This window comes from Carassius gibelio, chromosome A24 (genome assembly GCF_023724105.1).
Source record: "Carassius gibelio isolate Cgi1373 ecotype wild population from Czech Republic chromosome A24, carGib1.2-hapl.c, whole genome shotgun sequence".
Lineage (NCBI taxonomy): Eukaryota > Metazoa > Chordata > Actinopteri > Cypriniformes > Cyprinidae > Carassius > Carassius gibelio.
The window spans coordinates 7,717,620-7,731,579 of NC_068394.1; the positions used below are offsets into that span (position 1 = coordinate 7,717,620).

Genomic DNA, 13,960 nt, shown 5'->3' on the forward strand with positions numbered 1-13,960 from the left:
GAAGTAGGCTGTGGATATATATTTCTAGGCACGTTTAGTGCCCTGTGCTCAGCTCCTGGGCTTTCCAAATATAGCGCAATGTAAACTATGATGTAATGCGTTGCTTTTGGGTGCATTGCTTACGCGCGCGTGCACGCGTCACGCGGCAATTGATCGTGCGTGTTATAATTCATTAGAACCTCGCGCTCTTGTGGCTCTGCCTTAAGTCTTTGCAAGTAATATCTGTGTAGGTGGTGTACGCATGAATCTGTGAAACTGTGTCTAGTTTTCCGCGTTTTATTTAAATCTTTCTTCAGCTTAAATAGTGATTGATATTTGAATGCATTGGGGCGGAATGTCATCTTGATATTGATCGTTCGAAAGCTGCCATAGATAAACTGGAAATGGCCACCATCGTGGAAAACCTGACAGGTACGTCATGTTATGTTTTATTTTCATTCTTTAAAACGAAGCCTCACCCAGATATGAAAGGAATTGGGTAAAGGATTATCGTGAAAGTGAGCTTCTTGAGCTGTTGTCATGGAAACAGGCTGCTGAGGAGAGAGGAAGATGACTGACCTGTCCAGGTGAAGAGTGCGTGACCCTTATCAAACGAAACGGACGTTTTTGCAGTTTACAGTATGCAAAAACAATACATTTGTTTAAATATGTTGTTGTTGATTTAATCATATAGGGAAGACAGACAGGCTAGATGTCACGCTGTATATTCTTCTCAATTTATGTTAAATTTCGATCGGTTAAATTTCTGTTTATACAGATACCTTACATTTCCTCACTTTTATTAGAAAGAAAGAAAGAAAGCAGTTCATTAAAAACGCGTTGATCTTTTATGATAACATGCCCCAGCAGCAGAACAAGTTGTTACATTACAGCCCAGTTCTAATTTAAGACAATTTACAAAAATATTTTAAACTAAATACAAAATCAATGCCATAGAAAACACATTTAATTGTACTCAAAATCTTATAGTTATGTAGGTGCATTTGATGTGACACCTATCTTTTGTTTCCACTTCAAGCTATTAATGGTTATTTCTCAAACAGACAGATACAAATAAATGTGTTTGATATTGGGTTCTATTGATTAGATTCTTATGTTTATTAAAAGATACTAATAATTATTTAATAATGCAAACTGTCTAATATAAATGCATTTTCCTTTAAAAACTAAAGCAAAAATGGGGTCTAACAAACTGTCCTACAGTCTGTGCTGTGAATCGTGGGAAATCACTTCACGAAAAATCATGTTTGTGTTCCCCTGGAGAATTTAACTTTGCATATATTTGCATATTGGTTTCCACCAGCTTGTAACTGGGCTATAAACATAGACACTTAGGGACTTGAATATTTGGTTTGAGAGAAGATTGCACAGACTCCTGAAGGTGTGTTCACTGTTATGTGCTTTTCAACATTTCGTTTCCTTTCACATGCAAAGATGGAGGCTCAAAGAAGGACAGAATTCGACTGGCCAGAGATAAAAGAGAGGATAGGAGCAAAGGTGAGCTGCAAGTATTTTATTCAGTTATAACTGTCAAAAAGGAAATATGTTCATTTCTAAATTGTCTGAAGCATCTTGCAGACATACAGATAAAAAATAAAAGTAAAATATAGGTGAATGTAACGGTAATGGGTCACAATGTTCGCCAGATGGGCGTACAGCAGTGACAGGCAGACACCTATAACGGTGTCCTGTATGGAAAGATGTTACCCCAGCTGACGGTTTTCCATCTTCACCTGTACAAACTGATCATCGGCAGCTAATGAGGCAGACTGGAGTGTCGTCAACTCGCCTCTTTGTCTGATTGGCTAGAGAAGGAGCTGTCAGTGTAGAACTAGTGGACCATTGATGATGCTTAAGCCCACACGCTGATTTACATAAAACTCTAACCACAACATTTGGAAAACCAAACTAAGAACATGGAAACAAGAGTGAAGTGGAAACAGCAAAAGCATACAAAAAAGAAAAATATGTGCAGAAAATGTCTAAGAGCACCAAAAAACTGAGAAATATAACAAAGGAAAACATGATTTTGTGTGCAAGTCAGACAAAGTTGTTGAATATTATTTTTAAATGAGTTAAAAAAAGTTTATATTCATGCTTATAATAAAAAAAATGCATTATTAATTTTTATATATACGCTTTTTATTTTTCCATCCGCGACCATTTAAAAAAAAAAAAATTTTTATCCGTGACTGCAATACTTTTGGCAGAAAATTGATCCCATACACCCCCACCTTGTGTCTAGCTGTACGGGAGCGAGCTCTCTTGGAGAAGGAACAGCGCGCTCAGCAGCAGTATGAACGCTCTCTGGTGGAGCGAGGGAGGCGTCTGGAGGAGCAGCGGCAAAAGGAGATGCTCCGTCGTTCTGCTGTGGAGGAGAAAAGGAGGCAGCACATGGAAGAAGAAAAGGTCAGGGGTTACAGCCAAACTTTATTCTCTTGGGGTAAACACTCATAGGGCAGATTTTTTTTTCTCATATAGCTTCTTAACTTCTTAAATATTTTTGGGGTTTAGTTTGTTATATTATTCTAAAATTATATAATTTTTATTATTCATAGTTTTTTTCTGTTAAATTTTTTCAAGTTTGCTTAATCTTTAAGCTGATGTGTGTAATCTTTAGCTATTAAAATACTTAATCACACAGTTTTTGGAGTCAAATGCAGCAAATAGGTAAAAATGTAAGAAATATGCACTACCTTTGAAAGTTTGGGGTCAGGAAGATTTTTTTCTTTCCTTTTTTGAAAGATAATACACTAGCTTTTCATTCAGACAATGGAAGATCCAGAGAGTAAAAAATCTGATTTAAAACAATTATATCTTTGCATTTTTGCTGATGCTGCAGAAATTACACACATCATCTTTAAACCCAAGCAAAATTTTTGAAGTGTAAGAAACCATTCCACTGTTTCATATAGTAATATGAAAGCCAAAGTCAAGCAACTGACAAAGGAGGAACGCCAATTTGAGCTCAATATGAGGCTGTCAGTAGCTATTTATATTAGCTCAAGATCATACATGTTGTCATTTTTGCTGGTTAGTTTTTATAAATGTATTAAAAGTTTTCGTAACCTGTGTGTAATTAAGTATTGATTCACCTCCTAGAGTTCCCACCTTTTGTGACATAGAGTTTTGTCTTAGCAGGAGAGCGAAGTCTTTGTTTTATATTGATTTAATACTAGCCACCCCTATCAGATGCTGCAATGATTGGTGACTCTCTCTGGAGTGATCAAATGACCTCACTGTTCCCGATGTTCATTCTTAACCGATATATACAAATCAAATGACTCTAGAAAAACATAGTGTGTCATAGAAAGGGTGTGTTTGAAGAAGCTTAAAGAAAAAATACTGTACGGTGTGATTAAGATGCCTACTTACAGAGACTACAGTTAGACAGTACAGTACAGTGGATCATTGTGTGCGGGGTGTGGTGCTGTTTCTGTGATTTGGTATGGAACTGCCTTTATGATACTTTGGATGGTGGTCTTTGTGATTTTAGACTTTGAGAGTTCTAGTCCCTATTCACTTTCATTATATGGAAAAGAGCACCCAGAATAATCTTTGAAAATGAATCTTTTTAAATGCACGTAAGAAATAAAATCATGGGGTGACATCATGATAGTGAGTAAATAATGACGGAGTGTTCATTTTGGGTGAATTATCTCTTGTGAAAAATAAAAGGAATAATATACTTAAAAAATTATAATTAAGTGGACATTGAATGTAATTGTTTCTGGCACTTAGCTGCATAATTAAAATTAAATGAAAATGTGTTGTATTTTATTTAATTTGCAATTAGTTTAATTAGGGTACTTGAGTACATCTTTATATGTAATTTAGTAATTACTTTTAATGTCCTTGAAATATGGTTAAACTGTACTGCTGAACATTGACAGGCATTTATGGTAAACAAAATAATATGTTAATGTCATTTCTGTTGAAACTTGTATTGAATAAAACACTACAGTTTAAAATTATAATCAGGTATTTTACATGCGCTTTGTAATTCAACACATCAAAATAAGTCTAAGATTATTGAAACTGATTCAGTGTGTACTTTGAAGTAAATCTTTTAATTTAACATTATTACTAAGTGCACTTTTTAAAAGTACTGTATGCTTCATTTTGTTGGGAAACAGTACTTTTTATTTAATTTCTTAAATTTACGTACAATACAGTGCAATACAGTTAAGTGCTCTTCTTTTTCACAAGGAATTCCTTTGTAAATACAGTTTTTTTTCATAAACTACAGAGTGACAGGTGACTGCCCATACAGTAGATACAGCATTAAAAATACAATGGTCAATATACAAAAATATTTAATACAGTCAGTATTGACCAATCAGAATGAAGTACTCAAGAGAGCCATGCTATTTCACTGTTTAGATTTGAGTTTTTATTCCTGAGAATCTATTTAATTGTGTATTTTACATGTATAAACATCTGGGCTTTGGAAAGGGTTATGCATTTGAATCAATCAAAATGTTAAAATAAGAGGGATAAACATGGTTATACTGGTTAGAGGAAATGCAGAGACTGTGGTGGGGGACAGAGAAATACATGAAAATACATATAGGCTTTCCTATTTTCACTCTGTGTGCGTGTACACACCATTTATGTCTGCTTAGGGGGGAGGATGTGGGTGGAGTTATGGCTTTTCTCTCCTCCGTCTGGCTGTACGCTCTCTTAGACACACAGTCACCTGGGAGGAGAGAGATACAAAGAGAGAGTCACTGAGAGTGAGGGAGAGAGAGGCAGAAACAGAAGGCACGCATACAAGGAGGAAGAACAGGAAGAGAGAGAGAGTCAGAGACGGATAGAAGAGCTGGTCGCCATGGAGCAGCCAGTCTCATCCCCATCCACTCATCGGCGTAGCGAAAGCTCGGTCAGAGAGTCTCTTTTCTTTCCTGTTTTTGAACGCAACGAGCAGGAGCGACTGGAGGCCCTGATGCGTCGTTCCGTGGGGCGGAACCTGCAGGCGAACCAGAGGCCCAAACGCTGGACCTGGGGCGGACCTCCAGGAGTCTGCGAGGGTGAGTGTGTGTGTGCTTGCGAGGGCGTGGGGGGTCCCTTGTGTGAACTTCTCTCAGGGTCGTGGGGAGCGGGGAATGGATGGAGAGAAAGGAAAACAGGGTGTGGGAACTGCACTGCAGCCCTTTTGTTTTGAAACCGACTGGGATTTTGACTGATACAGCAGCTGTGGGATGATAATGCAGCTGTTTTATGATGGAGCTGCAGTGGCACACAGACATCGAGCTGTTGGTGATCTCAAGGAGTCGCCTCAGTCACATAAAAACACCCTGTCTCAAGGTTAGCACTGTCAGTGATCGATTACAGACTCGTAGGCATTATAAATCATCCGTGCAATAGCTGCCTGGGGCAATTTGGGCTGTTATAGCTAGAGAGCAAATACCTTAAACTGTGCTGTCACTGTGAATGCACAGGGTATATTAGACTACGCAGCCGGAGGCTTTTTGCTCAGTCACTGCCTTGTTCTGGACTTTTAATAATACCTTTTTTCCCCTGAACATTTCAAGTACACAAGCCTAGGCTAAAATTAAAGTATGTTTTACAAGAAAAGGCTATTTCAGCCTTCCTGCTTTCAATGTCTCATGTTTAGTTCAATGTGTTAATTTTAGTTTCTTTGATTATGCTGAAATTTACTAGTGATCTCTGAGTTAAAATTGTATTTACACCTTTTTTTTTTTTTCAATGAATAACTCCTCAGTATACCTGAGGCTCAGGTAAATGAAATCAAGAAAAGATCAAGACAGATGTGAAAGCACCCTCGAAGCTGTGGTGCATTCATAACTAAATCAATTATTTACACTGTCCAAGAGCAGAGCCTAAAGCTTGATCCCGAGTCAGTCTAATAATATATCTTACGTGCATGTAATGTCTGATTTGCTTTGTGAATAAGGGCGAACGATTGAGAATGAGTTTATGGTCGCCCTTGGAAGACATTAGGCTCTCTGATAACCTGATATCATCGCATCAGCTGCATGCTGTGCTCTGGGTTATTTCATCTTGCAGTGGTTCATATTACCATCCTGGTTTATTAGCAAAATTAATTTTGTATATATGTACTTATGCATACAAAGAAAATAGCTTCCCATCAGAGTAAAAAACTGCTGACGCCATATATGTCAGTATTTCACAGGGACACACCGTTATGACTTCTCATAAAATTCACTGTGATATTGTGAAATGCTCATTCGTGCTCATGCTCCTGTACTTTCTCTGCTTTGCATCACCTGCCGCACAGGTGATCCTAAGATTGCCCCGCCCTCTCCTGCTGCTTCAGCCTCCTTAGCCAATCAACTCACTGCCTACCCTCCTGCCAGCAAATCCAGGAACGGTACTGACTTCCTGCTGCTTTGTGTGTCATCCCCGTTCACTTCCCTTAAGATTCAGTCAAAGTGATTCAGATGTTGTGGTTGCATGAGATTTTGCATAGGTGTAGTTTATATGTGTCCTGCACATATAATCTACACTGATGTTCAAAACTTTAGGGTCAGTAAGATTTTTGAAAAGTCTTCTGATTAACAAGTCTTCATTTATTTGATCATAAATACAGTAAAATCTGTAATATTGTGAAATATGTCACATGATCCTTCAGAAGTCATTCTAAAATGCTGACCTGGTGATCAAGAGACATTTCTTATTGTTATCAGTGTTGAAAAGAGTTTAATTTATTTTTGGAAACCTTAATACATTTTTTCAGAATAAAAGATGAATAAAAAGGATAAAAGAACAGAATTTAGTTTAAAAAGAAATATTTTTATCCTTTACGATCACTTCAAATGCATCCTTGCTGACTAAAAGTATTAATTTCTTTAAAATGAAATAAATCTTTCTGACCCCAAACTTCTGAATAGCAGTGTTTATTGGCCTTATCCATGGATGTTTTTGTTGCTCTGTGTTTTTTCTTATTTATTTCAGTGGTGAGTTGTATTATTTATGATGCTTGCTAAGGCATCACTAATGGTGTTGTTCATCTATTAATTTCACATCATTTCTAAGTGAACTGACTTACAATTTGTGCTTGACAGATGATAAAACAAAACAAAAACATTGAATGAGGGATGTGAGTTGTATCTAGGGACCAGACTCATCAGAACACCCTTGAATCAGTTAGAATCATTAAAATCATATGGACACCAGAGCAACCAAATATATAGCAAATATATATTAACTTATAAATAATTGGCTTTTATATTGTTTTCTATGATATATTGTATAAATGTATATTGTACTGAAGTCAAATAGAGTTATATAAATGTTATCTGAAAAATATTATTGCAATATAAAAAGACAACCAGGAAAGACACATTTCCAAACAAATACACTTATATATTGTTATTCACAGAAAAAATAACAGTGGGCAAGCACCTCTTGGTTGTAATTAGTTTTTTTTTACTGTGAGTGCCTTTTTCTTTAAGGTGAATGTAAACACTATTAATGAGGAAATTAAACTGTCTGGATTTAAAACCAATCATAGGTCATAGTTTAGATGCATCAGCTATGGAGTCTGTCGTATTGTTGCTCACCTAGTAAGGGATCCGGATGCACAAGAAAGGAAGTGTAATCCGGATCTGCCTGCAGCTGCATTGCACCCCCTAAAGAATGCAGAGAGGGTCTCATCTGTCAGCTCATTGTAAATGCACGCCAGCTTAGCAAACTCCCCTGCAACATCACACATGAGCTACATAAAAATCTACCTCAAATGAAAATGAGCCTGCTGCTCATGAAAGTCTTTGATCAGTGTAAATATTCATACCCAAATGGCCACTAATTATTAATCAGAAAGAAAGCCTCTGGCATTTATCTTTCAAATTAACTTGCAGCTGTAAGTCTATGGGCGAATTAAAATCATTATGATAGTGTCTGATCGCCTGTGCTTTGTGTTTTCTTTCTCCCTGGAACCTTACATTGCAGTTCAAGATTTTATGATTTCGCCCGACTCCCCAGACTCTATCCTGATCAGGCATCTCTCCTCCTCCTCCACTACTTTGCCCAATGTGACAGAGAAAGGCAAGTGTTTTTGCATTAACCTTCTCTATTTAATTGATTTTAATTTCTGCCCCGCCCTATTTGCTCCTTTGTCTCCCTGTGATCTCTGGCCCCTCAGTGTCTTGTCTTTGTTCCCGAATAGCCTCCTCCAGCCCTCACAGATCTCCTTACAGGGCTTCACCCACTAGAGCCGAAGGAAAGAAGGTTAGCACATCATTCTACGGACAGCTGGATGACCCCAGAGCGGCCACAACCCCAAAAAGCCCTCAGGTCTGATCTGCATAGATATGATTAACATTTTATCAGAAAGCTCCGATATTTATATTTGGTGCAAAGCACAATGGGACACAACCCACAGAAGAGCTGGTCTCCTAGCAACTGTATTGCTCAGATCTGTACATGTCCAGTTTCAGTCATGGATTTATAGCTGTATATAACCAGGGGGTTTGAATGTCCTGCAGGCCTTTTGACAGGTATATGAAACATGTAGATTATACTTTTTTTGTATACTTCAGAATGTATTTCTAGAACGTGTAGGCCTAAATTATATATCTTGAACATTCTAGAAGGTAAAAATGTTGATATTGATGAGAATTGTAACTTAAAATTATTTATTATTTATAGAAAACCGTCATTACCATCCTTCTATTCCAAACCTGATGACTTTCTGCTTTCTGTGAAAAAAATAAAATAATTCATAATTCATTTACATAAACATAAAATGCATTTTATGAGCACACAGGATTCAGCCATGAACAATAAATATAAAACAATCAACATTAACGTAAATTAATAAACGCTTTGTGGCTTCGTTAGAACAGTGAATTTGACAAATACATAATTCTGCTGTCTGTTTTGGGGGTTTAGACTGAGAAACCCGAAAAGAACATCGCCCAAACCTTAGCTGACTCATCTATGAAAAAGCTTGAGTCTCCAACAACACCCACCCAAAGTTCTTCTACCCACAAGAACCCCAGCACACCGAAAAGGTTTTCTATTCTATTAAATTATTTACTTGTTGTCATTGTTTGTTTAAAGATTATTTAAAGATTTTAGACTGAGTGTGTATTTGCTTTGTTTTTTTGTTTTTTTTTTTCATTTGCAATTAGATCAAAGTCCTGTAAGAGCCGCATTCAGTCCCCAGCTACGGGTCAGTACCCTACTTCCCCGATGAAGCACAGAGCCACAACGCCATGTTTAGAGAACAAGAGGTGGGAAGGAGAGGAGAAAGGGTCCATGGAGATTAAAGGCTACAGCACTCTAGAGAAAAAGACCTCCAGAACAGAGAAAATCACAAAATCTACAAGCAAGGAATTTGGACATAATGCAGGTGTTGCATAATGCATTTAGTCCCAAAAATGTATATTCTGTCTAGTTTTATTTTTCATTTGTCAAGGCAGCATTTAATAATTGTAATTTTTTAAGTGTAAGTTTTCTATTTTTTTTCTTTTATTTAATTTATACAGTTTTAATAGTTTTAGATTGATTTCAGTTATATCTGATAATAATAACAATGCTCTTTCTTTAATCATTTTATATGACTGTCTTTTTTCTGATGTAAAAAATGGGATCTCAATCACGTGTCGTGGTCTAAGTGTCTCCTGCCTTGTGTTTCAGAGTCTCCAGTAACTCCCACTGGGAAAGCAGGTACCACTGATGCTGAGGAGGCCTCCAGGCTGCTGACGGAGAGACGTCGCCTGGCCAGAGTACAGAAGGACCAGGAAGAAAAGCAACGGCTAGAAAAGGAAAGGTAGAGATATTGTGTGTCTCTAGGGTCTGTGTGTTACATTTATGTGTTTGCTTCCATATTATATATCATCTTCTCCATGAATCTCAGCCTCAGGGCTGAGGAGCTCCAGAGGCAGCAGGAAGAGGAGAGACAGTGGCAGGAACAGGCAGCTCGACAGGCAGAGGAGAAAAGACAGAGACAGGAGGAGGAGCGCTGTCAAAGAGAGCTGGAGGACAGGCACCAAAGGGAACAACGTTGGAAGGAGCTCCAGGATGAGCTGGTCAGACAGGTCGGAGGGATATATGTAATATATATTACATTAAAAACAAGTATTTTCTTAATTAATTGTTCAAACAGTGGGAACTGAAAGTCAGAGGCTGCTGAAAATTGTATTGATTTTTTTTTATTGAATAGAAATTTAATTTATATTATGTTATATTATATTATATTATACTAGATTAGATTTTGAAAAAATAAATAAAAATAAAAAATATCTATTACATTTCTGGTAATGGTCTTAGATGTTTGAATCCCACTGTTTAAATAATAAAAAAATTACATAATTACAAAAAGGACAGTGAAATGGCACAGAAATTAAACTGACTCATCAAGACACATTTAGCATAGTCATCCATCCAGACACGTGCAGCACCAATCTGTCTTCTGTAGCTGTAAATATCTGTAGGGATGAATGTGGAATAGTCGGAGATGTGATGTGTCATGATGTTTGGCAGAGGGAGGAAGCATTGCAGCGTGTTCATAGAGAGGCTGAGCGGAAGAGACAGGAGAGAGAGCTTCTGAAAATTCAAGAGGAGCAGGAGAGACTTCAGAGGAAGAAGGTTCTTCTTTTTACATATTTTTCATCTGTTTACATATAGAATCAAGCAATACATGGAAATGTATTTAAAAGTATATATCAAGATCTATTTAAATAGAAACAAAAAAGTGATTTTATCCATTCATCCAGGAATTGATTGGGTATTCAAACGTGCATTTTACATACCATCTGGTTTTTGGGATCATCAAAACATACCATCTGAAAAGACTTTATTTGTCACTTTTGTCTGATACTAAGAAAAAAATAGACTTGTTTGGAGATCATGATTTAATTAAATGTTGATGTATGATGTTTGCATGTGATTTTGGCAGCGTATTGAAGAGATCATGAAAAGGACAAGAAAACCTGATGGAGAAAAGGTAAATACATTCTCTGCAGGCTAATTCAATTATCAGATGACAAATATTTACTAACTGCAGCAAATAATATTGCATGTCATGTTTTTGTATAGAAAGAAGTGCAGGTGGAAGTCCCATCACCTATATCTGTTTCCCAGTCCATCTCACCGTCTTCCTTGGAAACCGAAGGTACTGATATGACCCATACAGTTCTACAGTGGGCGTATAGTAACATTTAACCTCACCTTCCACTGTGTGAATTCACTCAAACACACACATGCTCTTTATTATTAGTCTCTTGTTGAGTGACTCAGCATGTGGAAAATCTATTTGAAATTAGTTTTTTCTGTTTCTTCCACAAAAATAGAATGTTAATAATCAGGTAAAATTGCTTTACTTTTGGATTAAACTACATTAATCTTGTGCAGCAGGTAACACAGCGATAATCAGTCCACCAAAGGCAACACCTGAGTCTCCAGTCATATGCCTTGTGCCACTGGAGATAAAGAGCTGCGGGGCAGATGATCTCTCAGATGGGGTCCAGTCCATGGATGTCAGGTTAGCCTCCAACAAAATCATGCCACTTTATTTCAGAAAAAGTAGGTCTGATTATAGCATGCTAACGACATTGATAAAATATTGTCAGTCCCTTTAATAAACTAAAATACTTGTCATTGCAGCCCAGTGTCCAGAGAAGAGCTTGTTCCAGAATATTCCCCCATCAGCGAGATCTCACAGAACAGCATGACTTCTGTGGCTTTGGACGATATCCACGTTCTGACGGGGCAGGTCTCGCATCCCAAAGTGTCTGCTGCTCCAGCGTTTGGTGACTGCAACAAGAATCTGATCCAGGATTGCAATAGCACTGCTATTGACTCATCACTTTTCCAGAGTCTTAGACCGCCTTCAGACAAGCTCAATATCTAACGCAAAGGTGATTGCTAAGGCAAAGGTTTTTACTGGATTTGGGTTTCTATTTAGTCTGTTACAGACAGAATTTTTTCAGAATTCCTTATTCAGGCAATTGATATATGAACCCCTCTGTTAAACCTTCAGAAAATAGATAAAAAATCACAATCTGGTGTGTGTAAGTGCTGCTGAAGTATAGATTTATGACTCGTTTTGAGAAAGCAGCCTTTAAAATATGTGTTGTGAATATGAAATCTACAGACACAAATAGATCAAGTGCAAAAACCGTATTTTGGATGTTTTCTTTTCACTAGTCTGAAACAACACGTCATATATTAGCCCGAAATCTCAAAACTGACCAAATGTTTTTGCCTGTAGTGTCTTGCCTTAAAGGGATAGTTCACCCAAAACTGTTTTTTTTTAATAAAGCTCTGTTATCGTTTACTCACCCTCATGTCATTCCAAACCTGTATGACTTTTTTATTCTTCTGTGGAACACAAAACAAAGTGTTCATAAAGTCAGTAGCAAGTCTGTATAATGAATTATTTATTCAGACTAGTTTGGTGAACCTGAGCAACTGATTCATTCATGACTCAAAAGAACAACTTGCTCACTAATTGGCTATTTTCAATATTCAAAGAAACTCATACAGGTTTGAATCAAAATAAGAGTGAGTAAGTAAGTAGAGATTATTAATTATTTGGATAAACTATCCCTTTAACCATCACATATTTTTTGTCTTTTCTGTTTTAGACACCATTGAAGCTTGGGGCTGGACTGAACTGATGGAGTTGGAGTTGAGCTGAAAGATGAGACCAGGCCTTTGTGCCTCAGCAGCTTCCTGAATATCCTCTGAACAGAAGAACAAGGACTGAATGACAAACCATGTGTTAATAATAGCAAAGAAGGGACGAACTGACAGCTAATTTCCCCACACATAAAATAAAATTTTGCCTGATCCTCGTAGATATTATGTTTCACACCGTTTCAGCTTGGTATCAACAAACAAAGCAACTGTATTAGCACGGTCCTAGTGGTCTTCTTATTCTTGTTATACACCTGTAGCACTGATAAGTGATGCACCGTGACAATTGTAGCAGCTCCACTGTGTAATTTGTTTTATTTTGAGTGGCATAAATGACCAGCAAACTGAACAATTATGTGCTGAATCTGCTAATTGTGATGTATTGAATGGCTGGCATTTGCAAACTGTATATTGTGTAAATCCATGACTTCTCCCCATTGTCTCAGCAATCCGAGCTTTGTAGTCTGAAAGTGGGTATGAATAGATGTAAAGTGTGATATTATTCCACCATAACGCTGTTATACTGGCATTAATGTATTATTAGTCAACAGAAGTTAGACGTTATGGTGACCTATACAGAAAAAAGGGTACTTCTAATGTAATTTATTGTGTAAAACTTTAAAAAGAGAATTAAAAGTGCACAATTTCATTGTGTTAAATAGCATAATGCTTTTAATTCTTCATGGACTTTTTCTGTATTTTGTTATTACATAATTGCACACAGAAAACCAAGCAACCATAAAGAACAACACAAATCAAGATAATTCAGCATCTATAAACGTATATTAGTGACTCAAAAGATCTGTAATTCCTGAGTATGTCTACCATCTTGTATACTCAGGGTGAGCTTTGCATGTGAGCGCAGTTCTTTTTATTTTTGGTCGTGATATCATGATGCTGTTGTGTAAAAATACAGATGCACTGGATTGCTTCAGGACCAATAATTAACAAATTTCTTGAAAGATGTAAGTATCTATCTATCATCACAAAAACTTGGGATGTTGATTATGTTTTTGATTATAACAGAGAATGATGGGTTTACTGAAATTCAGCATTTCAAAAGATATTTGAAGAAAGGCGCATGAATTAGCTGCTTTGAAGTTGCCAAACCATGATTTGACATAAAAAAAAAATAATAAACTAGTTTACTGTTTTAAAGTATGTATTTGCTTACAGTATTACATTGAGACATACAGCACATACCTACTTAACTAGATTTTTGGGACAAGATCTCCAAAAATCTCCCTTTGGGAATGTCCTAATTTATAAAACTGGTATAAAAAATAAAGTAAACAACACTTTTGATTGTAAAAATGTTTAAAGTTTTCTA

At 36.9% G+C, this 13,960-nt stretch overlaps 1 protein-coding gene across 3 annotated transcripts; it reads left to right on the top strand.

The window, feature by feature from the left end:
* The first annotated feature begins 126 nt into the window (after nucleotides 1–126).
* LOC127945904 (MAP7 domain-containing protein 2) lies at nucleotides 127–13,297 on the top strand. Of its 3 annotated transcripts, none has more exons than XM_052542021.1 (17): nucleotides 127–411; nucleotides 1,435–1,497; nucleotides 2,246–2,409; nucleotides 4,928–5,030; nucleotides 6,263–6,355; nucleotides 7,936–8,031; nucleotides 8,153–8,280; nucleotides 8,878–8,999; nucleotides 9,120–9,340; nucleotides 9,628–9,760; nucleotides 9,848–10,028; nucleotides 10,474–10,578; nucleotides 10,889–10,936; nucleotides 11,029–11,104; nucleotides 11,347–11,473; nucleotides 11,596–11,849; nucleotides 12,579–13,297. In XM_052542021.1, the coding sequence occupies exons 1-16, from the start codon at nucleotides 384–386 to the stop codon at nucleotides 11,840–11,842; spliced, it is 1,935 nt and encodes a 644-aa protein (XP_052397981.1). In that variant the 5' UTR covers nucleotides 127–383; the 3' UTR covers nucleotides 11,843–11,849; nucleotides 12,579–13,297. The 3 variants fall into 3 exon arrangements, with proteins under 3 accessions (XP_052397981.1, XP_052397980.1, XP_052397982.1); XM_052542020.1 differs by having other exon boundaries at nucleotides 128–411; nucleotides 11,344–11,473; XM_052542022.1 differs by lacking the exon at nucleotides 6,263–6,355 and having other exon boundaries at nucleotides 128–411; nucleotides 11,344–11,473.
* The last annotated feature ends 663 nt before the right edge of the window (nucleotides 13,298–13,960 follow it).